The 23,051-nt window shown below is 39.2% G+C and overlaps 4 protein-coding genes across 5 annotated transcripts in view; 2 read left to right on the top strand and 2 right to left on the bottom strand.

The window, feature by feature from the left end:
* The window catches only part of LOC116296131 (beta-glucuronidase), a 27,997-nt gene extending 17,755 nt beyond the window's left edge, over positions 1–10,242 (top strand). The window contains exons 4-12 of the mRNA XM_089032862.1: positions 2,591–2,945; positions 3,350–3,496; positions 4,033–4,208; positions 4,845–4,991; positions 5,526–5,610; positions 6,118–6,294; positions 7,921–7,953; positions 8,323–8,425; positions 8,819–10,242. Coding sequence (XP_088888988.1) covers positions 2,591–2,945; positions 3,350–3,496; positions 4,033–4,208; positions 4,845–4,991; positions 5,526–5,610; positions 6,118–6,294; positions 7,921–7,953; positions 8,323–8,425; positions 8,819–9,036 — 1,441 coding nt within the window. The 3' untranslated portion in view covers positions 9,037–10,242. The remainder of the gene's footprint in view (positions 1–2,590; positions 2,946–3,349; positions 3,497–4,032; positions 4,209–4,844; positions 4,992–5,525; positions 5,611–6,117; positions 6,295–7,920; positions 7,954–8,322; positions 8,426–8,818) is intronic.
* Positions 8,774–23,051, bottom strand: LOC116296130 (uncharacterized). The gene is made up of 9 exons (XM_031704088.2): positions 22,859–23,051; positions 21,945–22,064; positions 20,796–21,480; positions 20,465–20,701; positions 18,346–20,002; positions 16,341–17,894; positions 11,023–11,061; positions 10,871–10,945; positions 8,774–10,391 (listed from the first exon to the last, which is right to left on the bottom strand). The coding sequence occupies exons 3-9, from the start codon at positions 21,466–21,468 to the stop codon at positions 10,292–10,294; spliced, it is 4,335 nt and encodes a 1,444-aa protein (XP_031559948.1). The 5' UTR covers positions 21,469–21,480; positions 21,945–22,064; positions 22,859–23,051; the 3' UTR covers positions 8,774–10,291.
* LOC148909647 (uncharacterized) lies at positions 11,464–14,338 on the top strand. Of its 2 annotated transcripts, XM_089032865.1 has the most exons (4): positions 11,464–11,762; positions 11,963–12,156; positions 12,285–12,448; positions 12,640–14,338. In XM_089032865.1, exons 1-4 carry the CDS (start codon positions 11,747–11,749, stop codon positions 13,613–13,615), a joined length of 1,350 nt encoding a protein of 449 aa, XP_088888991.1. In that variant the 5' UTR covers positions 11,464–11,746; the 3' UTR covers positions 13,616–14,338. The 2 variants fall into 2 exon arrangements, with proteins under 2 accessions (XP_088888991.1, XP_088888990.1); XM_089032864.1 differs by having other exon boundaries at positions 11,464–12,156.
* On the bottom strand, positions 14,133–15,792 carry LOC148909646 (uncharacterized). Its single transcript, XM_089032863.1, has 2 exons — positions 15,567–15,792; positions 14,133–15,484 (listed from the first exon to the last, which is right to left on the bottom strand). The coding sequence occupies exons 1-2, from the start codon at positions 15,790–15,792 to the stop codon at positions 14,148–14,150; spliced, it is 1,563 nt and encodes a 520-aa protein (XP_088888989.1). The 3' UTR covers positions 14,133–14,147.

The following is a 23,051-nucleotide window of genomic DNA, read 5'->3' as shown; positions in this document are numbered from 1 at the left end:
CAATGCCCCATTTCTCCTACTGATAACCATTTATCGACCATCTTTTTGGAAGTAAACTTTACCTTAGTGAATCTAAAGATGTCACTAACTTTCGTCTTAAACATTCCAGAACCTACGTCAATTTCCAAGTTAGTCACCATTTCAGCAAATTTGCTTGATCCGCCTTTATTGTCGTAAAATGGGTAATCCTCCGTTGTTGACAACAAATTCGCAGGAAAGTTAGGCTTTGCAGGTGGCAAAATCTTAGGCTTAGGACTCAAGTCCGCATTGCTGTACATTCTGGAGCCTTGGTAATAAATCCCATCGGTCCTTCTTTCGAACTTACTAGGGTCTGCATGCGGAAACATCTTCCTAAAGGCCCTCCAGTTGGCATAATCCCGGTTGTCGTGATGTGGCTGCTCCTCAATATCATTCCCAAAAGCGTCGTACATTAGTATATATAATGGATGTTATACCATCAGCACCTCAGTTGTACCCAGATGTTCCCTATACTACACCTAACGAACTAAACGCGGAGAATTTTAGGCTCAACAAAGCAAATTTAATCTTGGCTTACTTGGAAGGGCAGGCAAAACACTACGAAAAAGTTAGAAAAAAGTACGTCAGAGCCCGGAGTACGCTACATAAGATTGCGATAACTTCAGGATCCATTTCTGTTGTGTTGACGGGCTCTGGCGTTGCTACTTCGCTTACTGGACCGGGAATAATTGTTGGAGTTCCTTTGGCCGGCGTTGGGGCAACCTGTGGTATTATTTCTGCTGTTGCTACGGGTATTATGAAACAGTTGTCAAGCAAGATATCCAAGCATGACACGACAATAGCTCTGTCAAGGGCTAAAGTAAATACAATTACCGATCTTGTCTCAAAGGCTTTGCGTGACAGAAAGATAGACGACGTAGAATTCTCGCTTATTCTGGCCGAAGAAGACAAATACGAGAAATTAAAGACGGACATAAGGAATAAAAAAACAGTCGTAAAAGATCTTTCCGAGGAATCTCGCAAAAAGATCTACCAAGAAGCGAAAGAAGAGCTTCAAAGAAAGCTTGCTCAGTAAACATCTGCTTCGAAAAGAGCGTGACGGGATTCTATTTACATATCGTCCAGATGTGTCTGGCGTTCGCTTGTGATCGTGGGACTTTGGAGCTGGGGAGGCCTAAAGTCCCGAGTTCAAGCCTCGCTGTAGACGCATTTGGACCGGTTGCTGTGAGTGAAAAAAAAGTCTCCCCACACTCACAGCAACCGTGGGGGGAGGGGTGGAAAAGATAGAAAGTGCGATTCAACCCCGCGATGGGGGGTTTCGCGATTGGAAAAGTCAGGGGGTGTCTCGGGACGCTGTCCGGAGTTCACCCTCTGGTGGGTCGTAAGAAAGATATATGTGTATGTACCAGAGGGCCTCTGGCCTCTGGCGCGGGATGAAATAAGCCCCGTAAGCCCAAAATGCAAAAAACCCCACTGGGGATAGCTTGGTGTTCTGCGCGATGCATTCCCCAGTGGGGTTTCTGGCAAAATAAACGCCAGTTTTGCATTTTTATTTTCTCGGAATCCATCCTAACAGGGGGTGGTTGGGGTCTATTTTGTAAAATATTTCGTAAATTACGTCAGGATAATAAGGAATATCCTTATCCAGCCGACAAAACATCCACTCGGCTCTGCTCATATCAGAAACCTCGGGAATAGACTTACCGGTAATTTCAGACAAAAGATAGGGAATAGCTTTGTAATATTTCCCTAGTTTTAATTTTTTCAGCGTTTTCCGTAGACTTTGCGGGGTTGGCTCTTCTAAATGGTCTATGATTTTCTTCTTTACTTTGTTGTCTAAATATACCGGTCGATAACCTTGGATATGACTCATCCAGTCTCTAAAGTATTTTATTCTCTTATAAGGTGTTTTCTTACGACCTCCATTGGCGTAATATTGCTCTCTGGTAGCATTTGGTACGGCATTACGAATATTCTTACCACACTCGTAACACTGCGCTGACGTGTCGTCTTCTATTTGCATTTTCTTACCACAACACCAGAAACCCTTGGGCTTGGGTATGTTAACTTTGGATCTTAGGCAAATTATACAGAAGTCATTGGTGAACTTTTTACATTCATGCATATATAAGACAAATATTCCCAACATAGCAGCAACAAATAACGAGACACGGGTATTTCCCGCTGCCGGCGCCTTCCTTAAACCGCCTGTAAAACCCGTAAATCTTTGACATTGACCGCGAGTCCCCCTTACTGCTGCTCACATGACATCCATAGTCATCCATGCCTCCATTGCCCTCACACAGTTTGGAGGAACCATTGGCAACCTGTGGTATGCGCTAACCATGGTGCCAACATGTCTTCCATCAACAGCAATATTACTCACACATGGCTTCCATAACCAAAGTAACATGGACCATAACTTGTTTGGGTAACCTGTGGTCATCAGACATTCATATTCTTACCATGGTATTGTTGCATACACAGATATGGCTTCCATGGGAAGCCTGTGGTACCATGTCTAGTATGGCTATTTATAGAACATAGAACTAGATTTTATCTTTATCTTATTTTTTTAATGAAGATGTTCTTATTATGAATTCACATCCAGGTATCCTCCAGGCTACTTTGTTCAGAAATACACATTTGATTTCTTCAACTATGCCGGCATTCACCGACCAGTCAAACTCTACACCACCCCCGTAGTGTACCTCTCGGACATCACCATAACAACATCCTTCGAGGGCCAGACAGGAAAAGTAGATTTTGTCAGTGTTGTTGGGGCAATAAGTACAGTACCTAGAGATGATATTTCCATGGAATACCAGTTGTTGGACAAAGAGGGTTTTGTTGTTGCCAGCACAGGGGGTAAGGGATTGTTTGAAGGACAACTGACTGTTAATAATCCAATACTGTGGTGGCCAATTGGAATGAGTAATCAGACAGCATACATGTATACCTTGAAGGTAAGTAAATAATGCATTAACTGCTTCTAGTATAGTCTCCTATGCAGTCACTATTAGTGTTGTCACACAGTGCTCACTCCCCTCTCTGCCTCGGAGAATTTTAAATATTTAGGATGGTTAATAACGTTTGCAGTTTGGCAATCAAAAACTGATACTTCTGTGGCAAAAAAGCTCTTTTTATCTGTCACTATTGTTACAGAATTATACTTTATTTAATTTGTTCTGGACTTAGGGCTTTATTTATTTTACACTGATGTAATCACAGGGGAATAATGACAATATCGTTTTAAAGGCAATATTACTGTTGACTTTATTTATGATACCCCAAGAACTCGTAATTCAAGCTTTTCTGTGCAAAACAAACTGTACTTAAAATGTTATTTTGGTTTATGTCACAACTCCAGGTCTCCACAGTCTCCAGTTCAAAGATGCTTGCAGACGTGTATCGTATACCAGTTGGTATAAGGACTGTCAAGGTTCAAGGCACAAAGTTTTTGATTAACAACAAGCCATTTTACTTCAAAGGCTTTGGAAAACATGAAGATGCTGATGTGAGTTGAGAATACTAGTTACTGTGTTAATAAAACCTTCCTGCTGCTGCTGCTGATGATGATGATTATACTGATGATGACTGTGTTGAAGGCCAGTAATAAAGAGAATAAGGATGATGTTGTGTTGGTGGCATTATTGATAGATTATTGATGATGATAATCGATGATGATAATGGTAAAGATTGCTGATGGTGATGGTGATGATGTTCACTGATGAAGATTATGATTGTAGTAATGATTATCATCATTGATAATGCTAGTGATAATGATTGTGGTAATGATGATGGTGATCATTGATGATGCTGATGATAATGATTGTGGAAATGATAATCATTGATGACGCTGATGATGCTGCTGCTGATGATGATGTTGCTGATGGTGATGATCATTGATGATGATGATATAGATGATAATAAAAATGATCGCGGTAATGATGGGGATGACAATTGATGATGATGATGCCAATTTATGTTGATGTTGATGGTGATTGATATTATAGATAGTTAAAAGTACTGAATAAACAAACTCATTGTTAGATTCGAGGTAAAGGCCTGGATTATGCCATCATCACCAAGGACTTCAACCTCATGAAATGGATGGGAGGAAACTCATTTCGCACCAGCCATTATCCATACGCAGAAGAGATCATGGACATGGCAGACCAACAGGGTATCGTGGTTATCGATGAAAGCCCTGGAGTTGGTATTAATCTGTAAGTAATCTTAGCATGGACGTAATGTTTTGCCCATTTTAGACCACGTGCCATTCCCTAGAGTATCATTTCTTCGTTTAACGGTTGCGCACGAGAAGACACATGAATGCGAATATAACTCAAACAAAGAATCTTATTTTCAAGAGAATGACACGTGGTCTGAAATGGGAAAACATAACGGCCAAGGTAAGGAGGTCTACACTACCACCTTACAAAGTGAAAAAAGTTACCATGGTTACGAACCAGGACCGGAGACCCGAATGCGTGACGCCCGCAAACTATGGCACGGGTTAGCGAAAGTAGTTTTCTTTAATACAACTAATTAAAAATGTTTTCTAATTTTACGAATTCGTTTCGGCGAAATTACTTTTATTGCAAGCCTTGGTTTTTCGAACTTAAGCAGGATTTTTTTCTGTTCGGTCACTCATTATAGAGAACAGTGCTTGTAAATTATCCATGATAACGATAATGTGTAGTAAAACCGGGAAATCGTTCCTAAATGGGTATAATCAACGCAATGCAAAATACTAAATAAACAAATAACTAGACCCCAAATATGACAATAAAGTATGCGAAAGAAATAAATATTGACTTACTTACCGTTTACATGGTTATTTCATTGTCGGTACTTTTTAGAGAGAATTATAATCCGGAGTCCCTGAAGCATCACCTTGAAGTCATGGAAGAACTTGTTCGTCGCGACAAGAACAGGCCAGCAGTAGTGATGTGGTCAGTAGCCAATGAACCCAGGGCTGATAAACCAGAAGCTGCCGCGTATTTCAAGTGAGTACGACTTACGATGAATCAGCAATTATTAATGGACGGAAGTGACGTCGTGACGTAATGCACGTTAGGTCTCGCTGCCATGTTGATAGAATAGATCTCTTGCAGTACGTCGAAATGCAGCTAGGGAAAAACAATAAGTTTCCAATTCCCAGGCGATTAAAATTTTTTTGTTTTGTCCTCCAAATCGAGCTGCTTTGACGTCACATGCAAGGGGTCTATTTGACACTTATATTTCTAATTAGCATCCTTTGTCTATAATACCAACATGGCCCCCATATCTTTGTCATTTGACTCTTTCGGGAATGATTAAAAACCATCAATAGAGCCTCACAGCGTAAGTGTTATGTTTTTTTTCTTTTCATTTCACATGTCGTTCCCTTGAGTATTATTTCTTTCTCTAGAAGTGGTCTATAGGTTTATTAAGATATAAGAACAATGAAGCCTGAAATTCCTTGCAAATAAAAGCGCGATGCGTTAAGCTTGTCATTTCCAAAGAAAAACGTTAACATTGTATGTTTTCTACTCCTCAAGGCCTGTGTTTGAAACGACAAGACAACTGGACCCCACAAGACCTGTGACGTTTGTCACTCACTACAAGGCGTGGAATGACCAAGTGGTAAGGATGATGGTCTTTAGGAACTGTTTATGAATTAGAAAAGCTGAGCCGGGGAGACAGCGGGATAAGTGGCACATGACTTTTTGGCAATAGAAAGATTGAAAGAAAGGATTGAACTATTAAACGACCGCTTGGCTGATAAGAGTCAGGGCATGGCTAACTCACAGATTGAACCCTGAAACGACCTCTGGGCTGATCAATGTCAGGGCATAGCTACCTCACAAGTGGAATTGGAATTTTTTTTCTAGGTTTTGAGTAGGGAGGCATCAAGGGAGAGAGGGGTAGGTTCAGAGCAGTGCACACGCATAAGGGATCATTGCATACACTATAAAAAAAGGCTACCAAAGGCACACAGCAGTTAGCTTGCTTATCGACCCAAAGGGATAGAGTGAAAATAGGAAAGCAGGTTGGATGCAACCTCCGTCCCCTCTTTCTCCTATTTTCTCGTTGGTTTTCCTTAAGTCTTGATATCTAGTCTTGATATCTAATCTGTTCGTTTTCCCGCAGTGTCAGTTCGTGGATGTCATCATGTGCAATCGATATTATGCCTGGTACCACGACTACGGTCAAACTCAACTCATCAGCCGTCAGCTGGAGAAAGAGCTGACAGACTGGTATAACAAGTTTAACAAACCGGTTATACAGGCTGAGTATGGTGCTGATACCGTTGCAGGCTTACATATGGTAAGTGCCGAATGAAATCCCAAAAAGATTTCCTTGAAACTGATTTCTTGAAAATCATGGAATGCCATCGTTCACAACGCGCGGTCAATGATTCGCTGATCAAGTAGTTTTCCAGCATTGTTATTGGCTGATCAATGTAGTGTTCAAGCATTGTGATTGACTGATCAATGCAGTGTTAAAGCATTGTGATTGGCTGATCAAGTAGTTTTCCAGCACTGTGATTGACTGATCAATGTAGTGTTAAAGCATTGTGATTGGCTGATCAAGTAGTTTTCCAGCATTGTGATTGGCTGATCAAGTAGTTTTCCAGCACTGTGATTGACTGATCAATGTAGTGTTAAAGCATTGTGATTGGCTGATCAAGTAGTTTTCCAGCATTGTGATTGGCTGATCAATGTAGTATTAAAGCATTGTGATTGGCTGATCAAGTAGTTTTCCAGCACTGTGATTGACTGATCAATGTAGTGTTAAAGCATTGTGATTGGCTGATCAAGTAGTTTTCCAGCACTGTGATTGACTGATCAATGCAGTGTTAAAGCATTGTGATTGGCTGATCAAGTAGTTTTCCAGCATGGTGATTGGCTGATCAATGTAGTGTTAAAGCATTGTGATTGGCTGATCAAGTAGTTTTCCAGCACTGTGATTGGCTGATCAATGTATTGTTAAAACATTGTGATTGGCTGATCAAGTAGTTTTCCAGCATTGTGATTGGCTGATCAATGTATTGTTAAAGCATTGTGATTGGCTGATCAAGTAGTTTTCCAGCACTGTGATTGGCTGATCAATGTATTGTTAAATCATTGTGATTGGCTGATCAAGTAGTTTTCCAGCATTGTGATTGACTGATCAATGTAGTATTAAAGCATTGTGATTGGCTGATCAAGTAGTTTTCCAGCACTGTGATTGGCTGATCAATGTAGTGTTAAAACATTGTGATTGGCTGATCAAGTAGTTTTCCAGCATTGTGATTGGCTGATCAATGTAGTGTTAAAGCATTGTGATTGGCTGATCAAGTAGTTTTCCAGCATTGTGATTGGCTGATCAATGTAGTGTTAAAACATTGTGATTGGCTGATCAAGTAGTTTTCCAGCACTGTGATTGGCTGATCAATGTAGTGTTAAAACATTGTGATTGGCTGATCAAGTAGTTTTCCAGCATTGTGATTGGCTGATCAATGTAGTGTTAAAGCATTGTAATTGGCCAATCAAGTAGTTTTCCAGCATTGTTATTGGCTGATCAATGTAGTGTTCAAGCATTGTGATTGGCTGATCAATGTAGTGTTCAAGCACTGTGATTGGCTGATCAATGTAGTGTTAAAGCATTGTTATTGACTGATAATGGTTGCGGTATCAGCATTATGATTAGAGTGATGAGCAGTAAGCTTGATCTGCGCGCTGTGAATGGTATTGAATTGTCGTGATTTCCTTAGCCAAGGACACGTCACGGACACACGACGTCATGGCTTGGCTCATCCATGTCATCAGCTTTTAGGTCCGTACTAAATTTCTTTATTAAATGGCAATATTAAATGGCTTCAGTTTTCGTAACTTTCGTCGAAGCTCAATCAAATGTCGTAAGATGCTTTGTCCATGCCAGCACATTTATCTTTCATTTTCTTCTCGTTAGGATCCTTCTGTGATGTTCACTGAGGAATATCAGGTAAAGTTGACACCCTTGAAACTTCCCGATTGATCATCTATCATGAATGCCAACGTCTCATGAGTGACCACCTCTCACGGGTGACCACCTCTCACGGGTGACCACCTCTCACGAGTGACCACCTCTCACGAGTGACCACTGTTTTTCCGTTACATACCACGTGTCATTCAATTGAGAATAAGATTCTTTGAGTTGTATCCATATTTATGTGTCTTCTCATGCACAACCGTTAAACAAAGAAATGATACTCTAGGGAATGACGTATAGTCTGAAATGGAAAAACAATGCACCACGACGAAAGTAAGGTCTATAGCACAGGATCTTGTGATACGACGCAAACGAGTGATTCTTCTTGTCACTGTTTTGTAGGTGGAAACGCTCCAGCAATACTTCCCAGTCTACGACAAACTTAGGAAAGATTTCTTCATTGGTGAAATGATTTGGAACTTTGCAGATTTCTTAACTACACAAGGTCAGTATATAGACATTTGTAGGAAATGGTTCGTTCATTAACCCTGATCGATGGCGAACGTAGAAGATATGTAAATTATTTTAAAAATACCATACAACTGCAGAGCTAGTTTTGCCTTTCCGAAACGTTGTTTGTGCAAAGGGAGTAAACGCTTGGTTTTCCCCCAGTATATTATAATTAATGTATGTGGTTAATAATACATCTCTTTTACGAAGATTTATGGAAAATTCCATTTTTTAACGACTTGTTCTTAGCTTGACCCGAGTTTTCAACAAGAGCTTATTCATAATATAACTGACATAAAAACCGTGCTTGGGTACCCTGTGGATCCACTTCGCAAAAAAATCGTTACATTTACATAACATTTAATAAACATTTCTCTTCTTTTTTCAGGAATTACTCGAGTAGTGGGCAATAAAAAGGGGATCCTAACAAGAGAAAGGCAACCAAAAGCTGCCGCTTTTATCCTTCGCCAGAGATACCTGAATATTACCCTCGAACAAGCCCCGTCAGGGACTGGGGACGACCTCCTGGATGCTCTCATCAAATTTGAAAGCAGAAAGCCAGCGGCTACTCCCAGTGTTTATGGATACCCAAACGCTTACGGCTAAACACAGGATGCACCTAGGATTTGACTTCGTATTTGCAAAATGATTTTTCAAATGGAGGATTGAAGGATATTATTTCCCCAGGGGATAGGGGTGGGGATAGAAAGGACTGCCATGTTTGCTGATATGACAAAAGAAAGAGAAAAAATCTTAAAATCCGACTAAAAACATCAGCATCGAATATTTTCCCCCTCCATTAGGCCATGTTTACGATGAAGAGCTTGGTGCTGAGGACAAGTTTTTTGTTTTCCTTCGGCTCCAGGTGACACCAGAAACCAGAACTAACCCTAGCAGTAGGTTCACCCTACCTTCTGAGAGACTATTCACATGAAGGTATTATGACCCTGGTGCTAGGGACAAGTCGGTTGTTTTACCTTTAAGGTGACCAGAAACCAGAACTAGCCCTAGCAATAGGGTCACCCTACCTTCTGAGAGACTATTAACATGAAGGTAGTATGACCCTGGTGCTAGGGACAAGTATTTTGTTTTTCTTTTCCAGGGAAACCAAAAAATATATATTAATCCATCTGAGCAGTAGCTTCACCTACCTTCACGTAAACGTGGCCTTAGTTGCGGCTGAACTCTATTAGCTCTCTTTATTTTGCCTATAAACTTATCCAAATTCACAAACTGTTTTCAGTCCTTTGGACTATAAAAGAGATAAGCATGCATATGGTTATCACACTTTGTTCCAGGGGCGTGGTCCGGATCTGATGCACCTATTTCAGACTCGTACCCAGTCGTCATTTGTTTCACGCTTTTTTTTTTCTTTGCGCGCGGTGACTTCGGGGACTCACTAAATCTTTCCCATCAACCACAGCGTGAAATCAATAAGACAAGAGAAGCGACTGGGTACGAGTCTGCACCTATTTCAAAAAACGTCGGTCGGAGATCTGAAATGGCTATGAGCCATCTCAGACAATTTCATTATGTTTTCTGGATAAAATACGCAAAATCACATTTCTGACTTAAAGGTCATATGCTCCATACTCCAATCTAAATAAAAAGAAACTATTCGGTCTTAGACGTTTTTTTGAAATCGATATACGGATGTGACTTGAGCAACTGTAGAATTGTATTGATGTATACGCGTATTATCCATTCATATCATTTTGTACTTTAATAACATGCCGAGTTAAATAGTCCAATATAAGTAATAATTTAGTACAAGAAAAGGGAAATTTTCTAAATAAAAATGTTTAACAAATAGTCGAAGCTCGAGGTGTTCCAGGGAGAAATTTATAAACCTGATTTGAAGTTATGGTTTCATCACATCTTTTTCTGGAAGCGAAAGTTGATTTCTTTGTGCAGGCATTGCGCAATCATTTTGAAGGATATGAACATTCTTCTCAAAACTCCTACAAACAGAAGTAGAGAAGAAGACTAAATATTCAATCGGAAAACAAAACGTGGTTTGAAGGTAAAACGTTGATGCAGATATATGCACCTACTTGCAAGAAGGTTGTCATACGATATTAGAACATTAGTAATTTAGTGAGAAAGGAACACATTAAAATACAAAAGAAAAAATTCAGCTTCAGTGATCTTCTTTTGTTTTTTAATATAATTCCTATCCCACTAAATCACTAATGTTCTATTTTCGTATGACAACGTTCTTGCAAGTAGGTGTATGTATTTACGTGGCGCGATTAAAGGAATTTAAAAAATTGGTGCAATGTACCTCGAAGAGACCCTGTTGTGCCCTATTGTGCAGCTGACCAGCTTTTTGGGTCACATAATTAACAACAGACAAAGAACAAATCTTTTGTCAAAGTCAATCAAAATGGCGGCTATGACGTCACATGCACCCCAAGAATATGAACATACAAATTTTTACCTCCAGGAAGAAGCGGTGCTGCAAACTGAGTCTGTGTGTTCGTTCATCTGCTCTTGAAGACTGGCAATCTGATTCCTAGAACAGAAAACCAAAACACATAAAGCTTTTGTTTGATAAAAAAGATTTAAAAAATATATAACATTTATGCTTACCTTAGTAACGACATACATTCACGAAGACTTGTGATAGGGCTAGAGACAAAACAAAAAATGTAGTCAAGCAAAGACACATTGTACAAAGGTCTACAGAATGAACTCAAGGAGGAGTACTCTGAAATACGGTTATCAATCTGATAGAGCGGTTTTGTGTCTACGTCTCCGTCCACAAGTATCCGTTTGCATTTGAAAACGGTGATTTTTATTCCGTTTTCGAAAAAAATTCTCCTCCACACGTAGCGTTTACCAGTCGTCTTCACTCGTTCACACGTATCTTCCCTCCTCCCCAGTCCCCCTCCTCAAAGCGCCGCAACGCAGGCTAACACGTATTCGTTTTCAAAAAGTGGCGTATTCACCGGATACGTGCGGACGTAAGGCCAATACGCAAGGAAAAAATTCCGTTTTCAAAAATATCCAGATACGTGTGGACGGTGCTTAATAGGCCCTTTGCAGCTAGTGGTCACGTGCTTGGATACCGCTTAGCAACACAAAACTGGAGAGCAAGCCTTCCAGTAAACAAAAGTTGTAATAGGTCAAGCACGCGTGGTTTTATACGATAGTTTCATCGTTCAAAACGCTTAATCCTTTTGCCCTATCTACAAACACAGTAAGATAATCTTAAATTCTCTCCTTTGGACTCGATTTTTGGTTCGAAGTAACGATATTCTTCGCGTTATCGCGAAAAAATTGTCACCGCCGGCCCGCTCGACGGCTGAAAAACATGGCGACTTCGCAAGGTATGTACTTCAAAACTCTCCTTTTTTTTGGTTTCTTTTCAATTATTGGACTTCTAAAATCTCTAAAATAACAGTTTAGATTGTGAATGGTGATCGATTGTAATTGGACGGCATTTTAATGGACGATTTGTTTATTTTTTGTGAGAGTGATTCCACGTCTAAAGTCAAGACTAACCCATGTTTACATATATTCGCTGTAGATGTTAGAACTCCCGACGAGCCATCACATACCAAGAAAAATTCTTCGTACCATTGTTGTGTTCCCTTGTGTAACGGAGATTCTCGATATCATCCTGATTTAAAGTTTCACCGCTTACCAGGCCGTGCAAGGGATGAGCAATTGAAAAAGGAATGGCTGGTGAAGATACGAAGAGATGTGGGCCCACACTTCAAGGTATATAGGAATCTAACAATATCAATGCACAATACGAATTGCCTGTGGATCTTTAAAAAACTGTAATGAAGATAAAAATAGTTGAATACAGTTACATTGTTATTAAAAGGACATTTGATTTATAATAGGTTAACAAAAGTACCAGAGTGTGCTCAAAACACTTCACTGAGGAAGATTACAATCCTCCCACTGATTCTGGACGTCAGTTGCTAAAAAGAGAAGCTGTACCATCAATCTTTGACTGGTCAACCAAATCCAAAGCAAGAAGAAAGATAATTCGACAAGTAGATAGGTAATGAATATCACATATTTCTACTTCAATACATTTCATTTAGACTTGACTGATGGAATTGTACTTGATGTTTATTTTGGTTTAAACCAAAATAATTTTATAATTTTAATAATTTAGTCTTTTATAATTTTTTATTTAGTGTGAACTGAGTGTGAACTGAGTGTCATCATAATTTCAAAACCTTTTTACAGAGACACTCAGACAGATGAAAGTGATGACAATGAAGATAATAGTCCCAGCACTTCTACAACCTTCAGCATGGATGACCTACAAGCACAAGTCCAGTCACTCAGAGCACAGTTCCAAGATGCACAAAAGCAACTTGAACAAAGTAGAAATGAAACTGCAGCTGCCCTCACTGAAATAAAAAGGGTTAAAGTTGAAGCTGCAAAAGAAATTGAGGACATTAAGAGGCAAGCTGCAGAACAATTAGCACTTAATAAGTTTGGGCTTGAGAGATTTGGCACAGACAATGAGATCATAAGATTTTATACAGGTTTCCCATCCTATTTACATATTCAGTTCTTTTTTAAGTTTTTGCAGCCATGTGCTGCACAAATGACATATTGTTATGCCTCTGGAGAAAGAGAAAGTAGACCAGACTCAAGAAATATGCTTCTTGTGGATGAATTGTTTATGTTTTGTGTACGCCTCAAACTAGGTCTATTCGGACAGGATTTAGCTCATAGGTTCCGAATACATAAATCGTCAGTTTGCAGGAAATTGATCACATGGACTAATTTTTTGTATTTTCTTCTTGGTAGTCAAGTGATCTGGCCTTCAAGGCAAGATGTTGATAGGTTTATGCCAGAAGGTTTTAAAAAGCTTTATGCAAGCACACGTGTCATTTTAGATTGTACAGAGATTTTTGTTCAAACACCTACCTCCCTACTACTTCAGTCGCAGCTTTATTCTAGTTATAAGAGTAATACTACACTCAAGGGTTTGATAGGCATTACCCCTAATGGAGCTATTAGCTTCGTTTCTAGCCTTTACACAGGGGGGATTAGTGATAAGGAAATCACAAGGTGCAGCGGCATTCTAGATTTGTTAGAACCTGGTGATTCAGTCATGGCAGACAAAGGGTTTGACATTGAAGATTTACTTAGGGAGAAGCGGGTAGAGTTAAATATTCCTCCGTTTCTTGAAAGTCAGGAACAATTCTAGGCCGCAGATGTTCAAAAAACAAAGACACTAGCAAGTCTTAGAATTCATGTCGAGAGGGCAATAAGAAGAGTCAAAGAGTACCACTTTTTTGATTCAGATGTGCCATTGTCCACTTTAGGTTCAGTCAATCAGTTATATACTGTAGCCTGCCTCCTTACAAATTTTCAAGGCCCACTTATTTTATCCAATGGTAATAATGAGGCATAGTGTCTGTAAGAAGTTGGTGAATGTATGATTAATGTGGCTTACATAACCCATTAGATAATCTTTAATGCAGGTTGGTTTATCATGTGTCTTGGATTGCTTTTTGTAACTATTTCAATTTGTTTGTAAATGAAAACTCAAAAAAAAAAACTAATGAACAAACACAAAATCTAAATAGCACAAATAAATATAATACTAATATGATATAAATATAATAAAAAATAAATTAAGATTATGAATTGATTTGTCATTAATAAAAATAATATAATATTTGTTATCATAAGAAATCTGGCCATGGTTTGAGAACAACAACAAAAATCTTAGTGTATTAATGTAAATAGTAATTGAAGAAAAAACTATCAACTTTGTCCTTTGCTTGCTGGAAAAACACTGAATCAAAATTAATTCTAGAGCAAACAAACAAATTTTCGTCAATGTAACTGAAAAAATCACACCATTCTAATCCTGTGAGTCCAAGCTGGCACTGGATCTGGTAATAATAAATGTCTGTTGTTTTCAGTTTGTACTGGTTAGTGTTCTGGTCCTTGGTGAGATACCTCACATTGTCAAATGATGTTTCCCCCTCTTTAACGACCTTTATTTCTAACAAGCCAAAGGGATTCTGACCATTATTTACGGCATCAAGGTCATAAACTTTCCTGTCTGGGCTACAACCTAGCCATGGGCACTTTGGGTGGACAATCAGCCCAGATGGGAAGAGGTTTACTCTTCCACCCTTTGCATTGCTAGCATAGACCATGGCAGCATGTGGTTCAAGTTCAATGCCTCTTCTCATTGCTGCAGTTTGTACAAATCTGGTGGGGTTTAGCTGATTGACAAGGGTGTCAAAATGTGACACCCGGCGAGCGACAATGCCAAATTTGCTTGCTGTTACCCTTTTTTTTCTGAGCAGGTGCCATACATCACTCTGACTTTGAGTGACTGTTTGCTGCTGCACTCTCAGTGATGACTCTGTTGTCACAGACAATGTTCCAAATATAGATTGTTGACGACTGTCAAGACAGATTGACACATTGTTATTAAATCTGTCCTCTGCACTTGAGAGGGGAAGCTCTGGGAAAGAAGTGCAAGTAAAATCATTTATGATGTAGTCAGTTGACATCTTTTGTTGATATGACAGGACACAGCCTTTTGGGACATTTCCAAACTTGCTCTGTACAAATGGGATATTGCCAAGTTGATCTTGATTGGGCAGAATGGTTGTAAAGAGAGGATAAGGTGGTTGGAAGCCATTAAAGTGCTCTTTTGTGAGGGTAGGATACTGGGTAGATGGGGAATACAAATTACTCTTGATATATCTACTGTACGAAGCGCCAAGTTGGGGTTTTTTCACTAGCACGTCTTGTATTTCTTTTTGTGCGATTTTGGATCCTCTAGGTATGCTCCAACGCTGCTTCATGCTGGTACATGTTAGCTCATCAGGCAATGTCCGATGTCCCAGTTGCTTAAGAAGGGCTAAATAGTAAAGAAGCCCGATCACATGATGGCAGTATCCACCTGCCCCGGCTACACATGAGCACAGCCCAGACAGCAATGTCAAATTGTTGTTCTGGACTGACACCTCTAAAATGTGCGGTGGTTCAGACTTCCTCATTGAGCGGTAACACTTGCATTTAACTCTCACGCACTGGTCGGTATATATCACTAAAAAATTGGAAAAATTAGTGTGAATTGTCTGCCATTCATATCATAATGAAATAGAAAAAACATTTTGGCTATCAAGTACCTTTAACGTCATGTAAATAGCCTGGTTCCGCCATAAATTTGTACGCTTTCGAAGTGCTTGTGCAGCCAGACTTCTCTATAGCGTAGCTCCCTACATCATCGAAGGTGAGGGAAGGAAAGATAGAGATGTCTTGAGTTTCTACTTCATCTAAAACAAAAATAAATATAAAAATATCAGTACGAAGAATTTTTCTTGGTATGTGATGGCTCGTCGGGAGTTCTAACATCTACAGCGAATATATGTAAACATGGGTTAGTCTTGACTTTAGACGTGGAATCACTCTCACAAAAAATAAACAAATCGTCCATTAAAATGCCGTCCAATTACAATCGATCACCATTCACAATCTAAACTGTTATTTTAGAGATTTTAGAAGTCCAATAATTGAAAAGAAACCAAAAAAAAGGAGAGTTTTGAAGTACATACCTTGCGAAGTCGCCATGTTTTTCAGCCGTCGAGCGGGCCGGCGGTGACAATTTTTTCGCGATAACGCGAAGAATATCGTTACTTCGAACCAAAAATCGAGTCCAAAGGAGAGAATTTAAGATTATCTTACTGTGTTTGTAGATAGGGCAAAAGGATTAAGCGTTTTGAACGATGAAACTATCGTATAAAACCACGCGTGCTTGACCTATTACAACTTTTGTTTACTGGAAGGCTTGCTCTCCAGTTTTGTGTTGCTAAGCGGTATCCAAGCACGTGACCACTAGCTGCAAAGGGCCTATTCGCACTATAAATTTTGAACGTATGTTTGCTACATATACTACCACATACCTATTAGAGTATGCCACATCCTGATTGGCAGATTCAGCTGTTACCATAGAAACGAAAGACAATTCCTCCTCGTTTTTTACAAACTCCTGAACCTCAGTGACGTCACGTGCATTCAAGATGGCGGACTTCAAGTATCTGAGTTGCTGAGAGGCCGAGAAAAGTTCTTGTTTAACAGATTCAGCTTCTTGTCTTGTTAATAGCACCTCGTCTCTTGAGGTAAAAAACTTTTCCTGGTTTTCACATTTAGATTTCCGAGCCATTGCAACCTCGCGTCTCAGATACGTAGCTTCACTCTTTGCAACTTGACATGCAGTTTTTAGATTCTCTATTTCTATTTGGTGTCGTTCATCGGACATTCGAAGCTGTTCCTTTGCGTAATCCAGTTCTTTACGACACTGCTGTAATTTCCACTGCGTCGAAGCCGCAAGATCATCTTTAACTTTTCCTTGCTCTTTAAGAATCTCATTCTCTTTCTCTAGTCTAGAAGTAAGTAGTTTTGAATCTTGGAGATTTGATTTCACGGCTCGAAGGCTCTCGTCACTGTTATTCAAATCATGAACACATTTTTCGTACTTTTTATTCGTCTTTTCTAAATCAAGTCGTGCTGAAGTTAACTCCTTCATAACTTTTTCCATCTCTTCTTCACTTTTATCAAGTCCTGCTCTTAATTGGGAATTTTGGTTTCTCTGTGACTTCAAGCGCAGTTTTAATTCCTCAACCACACTTTTATTGTCAGCGAGTGAAGATTCAAGCGAACTTATTTTCCTTTCCGATTCTTTTCTCAGCAAATCTTTATCTCTTTGGAGAATCTCTACTGAAGTATTCAGCTCTGAAATCTTTAATTCCTTACTGGCGGCAAATTGCTCCATCTTAGAGCAGTGATCCCTAAGAGTTTTTTGGCTCGTCATCAGCCCTGCAAGCCGTCCTTTTTCTCTTTCTAACTCGACGGATACCATTGAAAGCTTTTCGATTTCATTTCGCTGCTCGCTCAAAACTTTTCTTGCAAATCCTAACTCCTTTTCAAGGGTTGCAATTCTATCTTTTTGTAAATTAGCTGTATTTTTTGCTCTCTCCTCTAGTTCAGTAAATCTAAAAAAGAGTTCTTCTTTCTCTTGCCTCGTCGAAAATAAATCCCCTTCTTTTTCACTTAGTTTCTTTTCAAAATTTTCTTTAGCTTCACTCACACTAGATTCACATAACTCTTCAAACTTCTTCCTCGTATCAGCCTCAAAATGCGTTTTACTCTCTTCTGCCTGTAAAAGCTTTCCCTTGAGTTCTAAAACTTCGTTGTTATGTTTCTTATTTTTCTCCTGATGTTGTGCCTTGAGATATTCCACTTCTTGTCTCAGGTTTATGGCTTCGTCTCTGTGACGTGTGACCTGGTGCTGTAAGTTCGTTTGGATTTGATTCATCTCCTGTTTCAGAGATTCAGTTTGTGTTTCATATACTGTTTCTTGGGTTTTCGCAGCACGTTGAGTTGACTCCAGTTCGCCTTCGAGTTTTGCTTTCTGTGAGCAAGACTCATGAAGTCTTTTCTCTAAATGGGAAAGTTGACTGTTGAAACAAAAGCATCATTATGTTATTACCAGGCAGAAAAGATGGTTTCTACCTTATGTAAGTCCTTTCAGAGGCTAGTAGACTGAGTTAGATTAACCAAGAAGGGAAAAAAATTGGTCGCCATTGAAACAATTAAATAAGAAAAAATAGAACGCCAGAATGTTTTGGGAACTTAGGGAAGATTGCGGAACGGCATTATTTGGAGATGAACGCGAACGCGGGTAAGCTAGGAGAATAGCACAGAAAGAGAAGAGACTGAGAGAAATTAGAGGGATATTGGAAAACTGCCGGAGAACTGGGAAGAAGTGGGAAAATGAAAATGGATAGTTGTCAGGCATTATCAAACTATAGGATGGGAGCGGAAAATTAAAAATATAAAGCTTAAACTAAGTAGTAAAATTGTTATGAATAAGAAAGAAGAAAATTCAAAAGAAATGTGTCCATATACCTGTTTGAATTCTGAAGCTCTTCGCGTAACTCTTCTTTCTCTTTCTGGGTTTGTTCACAACTTGTTTTCGTATTTTCTAATCTATCTCTTAAAGCACGGACCTCTGCAAGTATTTTCACTTTATCACTGTGAAGAGCAGTCATAGCTTCATCCCGCATACGAATAGTGTCCCGCAAAGTCTCGAGTAACGACGCGTGTTTTTCCAGCTCGTCCCGCAAGACCCGCAGTTCATTCACGAACCCGTCTTTTTGCCTCGTTACTTCCTCGAGTTGATTTGTTTTCGATGTTAATTCGCGTTTCATCATTTTAAAACGCCGCTCCACTTTGTCTAACTCGACCCTTAATAGCTGTACTGCGCTATCTAGTGCTTCTTTCTCCTCCTCTGCTTCCTTGATGCTTTCTTCAAGCACATCATTCTTTTTTAAGAGTTCCTGGATATATATTTCCTTCGCTTGTTTTTCATTCAAAGCCGTTCTCAGCTGGTCCTCATTCATCTCTAGTTTGTGATTCAAAGCTTTTATTTTCTTCTCGCCAACTTCATTTATACTTCTAGCAACTTTCAAATGTTGCTCGACTTCATCTTTCTCTTGCTTCAATTTCTTTAACAGATCTATTTTCGTGTTTGTTTCGTTTTTGAATATTTCTAGTTCGTCCTGGAGCTTCTTTGCTGAGCTCGCCAAGCTCTCCAGAAGAGCATTTTCTTTCTGGAGGGATTCAATCTTAACATTCAGCTCTCTTTGAACTCTTTCTTTCTCTGCTTGGATTTGCTTGAACGCGAAGTCCTGATGTACTAACTCTTCTTCTACTTTTTCTAGGTGTTTTAATATCCTTGCTTTCTCTACAATAGCATTTTCTTGGGCTTCGGTCAACTGCTTACAAGTGCGAGCATTATCTATTTTCAACTGTTCGACGAGTTTGTTCTGCGAGAAGACCGTTGATTTGGATTCACTTATTTCCAGTTCCAATTTGACGTGCGAATCTTTTTCTATTTCCAGTTGTTTCATCAGCCATGTCTTCGCCTTTACTAGCGTCGACACATCTGAGTGAAGAAGTTGGTTTTCCTTCAGCTGTCCTTCATGTAAGTCTTGCGCTTCAATAAAAGATTTCTTTAAGTTTAACAATTCATTCTTCAACACTTCTTCATTACCTGTTTTAGCTGTTAACTCTGTCTCAAGGTTTTGAAGAGTTCTTTGAAGTTTCTCGATGTTTTCCTGTGAAATCCTCACTCGTTCTTCAGCATCTTTGATGTGACCATCTTTCACATCTATATCTTGCTGTAATTCCATAATTTTCTTTTTTAGCTTGGATTCTTTCTCGAGAAGGTTTTCTAATCTGGTTTGCTCTTCATTGGAGCTCCCTTCATTCTTCTGTTCTCCCTTCTCGACCTTGTTTTCTATTGCTGTTATTCTTGCTTGGAGCTGTTTTTTCTCTTCTAAAACACCACGGTATTCTGATGTCAGGGTCTCTAGCTTTCCCTCCATGTTTGCCAGCTCTAGCTGCATATTCTCCTCACTAGATGTTCCATCCCTTGACTCGCTAATGCCTCCCTGGAAAGATCTAGCGTGCAGAAAGGAAGCTTTCCTCGGTGTGGAACTTAGCATGACAGATTTACCAGTTGAGAGAAATTCAGGACGGTTTGAACCTTGGAATCTGGGATCTGCAAATAAAAGTTTTAGTGAATATGCTAGATAAGATTAAACATAACTGTTGAGTATTGACATTAACTTTCAAGACAGGCACAACTAACTCACAAATAGAACACTGAAACAACCTCTGGGCTGATCTAATTCAAGGCACGGTTAACTCACAGATCGAATCCTGGAACAACCTTTGGACTGATCAAAGTCAGGGCATGGTTAACTCACAGATCGAACCCTGAAACAACCCGATCTGGCTGATCTTTATAGTCAGGAAACGCCTAAATCACAGATCGAATTGGAACTAAGCATGTCAGCATATTCGGTATTGTGAAGGAAAACTGGAAAACCCGTAGAAAAACCTTCAAATTAAGGGAAGTTCTGACAAACTCTACTGCAGAGTGCAGGAATCGAGGGCGAGACCCCACTCATGATCATGATCATCCCCATCACTATGGTTACAATCGTCATGAAATTCATACCTTGATAGCATTTTGTCACGTCTTCATTTTCATTCACTGCATTCATAGAATCATCATAAATGAGTATCTTACTCTCTTTACCATCAATGACATCCTTGCAATCATGGCTACCATCACTATTACCCTTGGAGTCAGTGACGGCATTCATTTCATTATCAGACGAGAAAAACTCTAGGTAAATCCCTGAATCGCTAAAACTGCGTGACTCCATCGATTCGTGACGGTCACGCAACAACTCTACAATATAAATCATCCTTTCATTAGAGATGTCATCAAACTGATAATTATTAGTTGGCATTAGGTATTATTGATACTATGAACATCACTTTACCTGACGCTTCTGCCATTTCAAATTTTTGCAGATTTTGTTGCAGTTCCTCAAATGATTTCAAACGCATTTCATCTGCGCTGCCATCACCCCCCGTGCTACTTCTCCTTTCATTCTCAATTAAGGGGGAAGCCTGTCCTTGACGTTTAGCCAGAACCATTTGGGTTTTATCGGTAAAGTTATCAACCAGAGCAGTTTCTTGGTATTTCAGTAAAATAGGAGATGTTTCGTGCAAAGAGGACGCACTTGAAGATTGGCCTGTAAAACATAAAGTCTCGTTGCTGAAGACATCTTCATGAAGGGGCTCAAGTGATGACCTTAAAATAGTCCCTCTAAAAGAGTCCAAATCATTAACTTCCCCGCGTTCCTGCTGAGGTCCCTTATCGTGTGGTAACTCTAGAGAAGAGCCACCATTTGAATCCATACCGATAAGGTGCCCTTGTTCCTTGTTAGCAGGTCGGTGGTCTGAATACAAATCTAGTACTAAATTCCTAAGGTCTTTTTCAAACTTGCTTGGATTCGAGGACAAGTGTGTAAGAAGTTTATCACCAAAATTATCGCGTCTAGAGCTTCTTGCTTGGTCAGTAGATGGTCCTTCCGCCCCAAAATACAAGCTCAGCCCAGTAAGAGAGTCACGTGGTACCCCAGCCTTCAAGGATGTGAGGATAGTCTCCATGACACCATGACCCTGTAATAATCACCATGGAGATTTAAAAAGCGCTATATTGATGGTTTTCACAGCCGCCATGTTGGATTAATTTAGTGTCTTTCGTTATGTCATCCAACATGGCCGCTGTGCCTTTTGTTATTTCATTCTCTCTTCCATCCAACCAGGTCTTGCTTTTATATTCCACGTAATGCAGACAGAATAGAATACCGCGCAACCAAAACCCCAATAGTCTTGCGACAACCCAAAAAAGGTTCAGTTCGCTCGAACACTTGAAACTTTGTTATAGGTTGCAATATTTTGAAATTGCATACTTCATTTATATGACATTATTTAATGTTGCAGGTTTAAATATTATACGGATGATGCATAATATATTTTTAAAATTTTGAACTAGATTCATTGGAGCATAGGTAGACTTTTTAATACCCCCATAGAGAACCATAAATAAAATAAAATAAAATAACATTCTGGATCGTACTTACATCAAATTCAGCGTGAGGACATCAAGCCTTTGTTCCTTCTTTCCATCGACGTATGGGTTGATATTTATATTCAGTTAATTCGATTATTGATTTCTAAAATGAATTCCAAGACTGTGTTTCCTGTAAGAACAAAAGATTACGAATATATAGTTTCAATTAGCTTGAAATTCCAATGAAACTCAAAACCATAAACAAACGCTAAATTTAATGGTCTTTGATGTAGTTCGTCTAAAAATATGCAGCAATCGAATGAGTGGTTCAACGTTGTAAAGTTCTCAATGTTTTACATTGAGATAATACGAGGAGTTTTCCTAAATATGATGCTTTAACTTACATAAAACTCTACACCTTTTGCTGTTCATTAAGAGAAAATGTACATTCATTTGTGCCAATAGTTGTTTTATTTCTCTTATTGTTCATTCGAATCATGCAAATGTTTGTCGAACCACGCTATAGAATATAACATTGACCCTCATGATTGTCCAAACGCATTATAGATTGTCAATGATTATGCTAATAGCACTAATGAATTTTCACTTTTGGGTAAATGATTGTCCATAAATGCAATTGTTTGTCATTTGGTGTTATTGAAGTTGAATTTCGCGCACAAGAAAATACAATCCGCGCATATGAATGTACAAACGCGCTATTGATTGTCCATTGATGCCTATGAATGTACACGCATATTCAAATATCGTTATTGAAAGTTGATCCGCGCTAATGATGTTACTTGTGGTGTTGATGAAAGTACATTACACGTTATTGATACAACTATTGGCACAAATGAATGTACATTTTCTCTTAATGAACAGCAAAAGGTGTAAAACATCACTCTTCGCTGTCTCCTTCCTCAGAATTTTACTTTCCTATCGAAAATAAAAAGACTTACATAGCTAAAACTGAATATACTTTACCTTAAATGTCTCTGGTATTCTTTACCGAGTCAAATGGAAGAACAAGAAGCGAGATTAGGTAGAATTGATGTTGGCTTTGACAGAATGACGCTTCAAACAAGCGAAACACTCTCTTATCTCAAGACCTGACGCGAACATGACGACAAAGGGTTAAATACCAACCCATCCACAGGGAGACCACTACAGGAAATGA

Source organism: Actinia tenebrosa, unplaced genomic scaffold, assembly GCF_029948245.1.
Source record: "Actinia tenebrosa isolate PJP-AT-01 unplaced genomic scaffold, QUT_ActTen_1.0 PGA_scaffold1__47_contigs__length_23844297, whole genome shotgun sequence".
NCBI classification, from domain to species: domain Eukaryota; kingdom Metazoa; phylum Cnidaria; class Anthozoa; order Actiniaria; family Actiniidae; genus Actinia; species Actinia tenebrosa.
This window is presented reverse-complemented; position numbering and strand designations above follow the sequence as displayed.

Excerpts from the sequence above, each read along its gene's own strand:
- LOC148909647 (XM_089032864.1), top strand. The coding sequence starts at position 11,881 with ATGGACGATTTGTTTATTTTTTGTGAGAGTGATTCCACGTCTAAAGTC. Across the intron at positions 12,157-12,284 it reads ATGTGGGCCCACACTTCAAG|GTTAACAAAAGTACCAGAGT; the intron begins GTATATAGGAAT and ends GATTTATAATAG. Across the intron at positions 12,449-12,639 it reads ATAATTCGACAAGTAGATAG|AGACACTCAGACAGATGAAA; the intron begins GTAATGAATATC and ends ACCTTTTTACAG.
- LOC148909646 (XM_089032863.1), bottom strand. The coding sequence starts at position 15,792 with ATGTTAGAACTCCCGACGAGCCATCACATACCAAGAAAAATTCTTCGT. Across the intron at positions 15,485-15,566 it reads CTATTTACATGACGTTAAAG|TGATATATACCGACCAGTGC; the intron begins GTACTTGATAGC and ends CCAATTTTTTAG.
- LOC116296130 (XM_031704088.2), bottom strand. The coding sequence starts at position 21,468 with ATGGAGACTATCCTCACATCCTTGAAGGCTGGGGTACCACGTGACTCT. Across the intron at positions 10,946-11,022 it reads GAATGTATGTCGTTACTAAG|GAATCAGATTGCCAGTCTTC; the intron begins GTAAGCATAAAT and ends TTTCTGTTCTAG. Across the intron at positions 10,392-10,870 it reads AGCACCGCTTCTTCCTGGAG|GAGTTTTGAGAAGAATGTTC; the intron begins GTAAAAATTTGT and ends TTCTGTTTGTAG.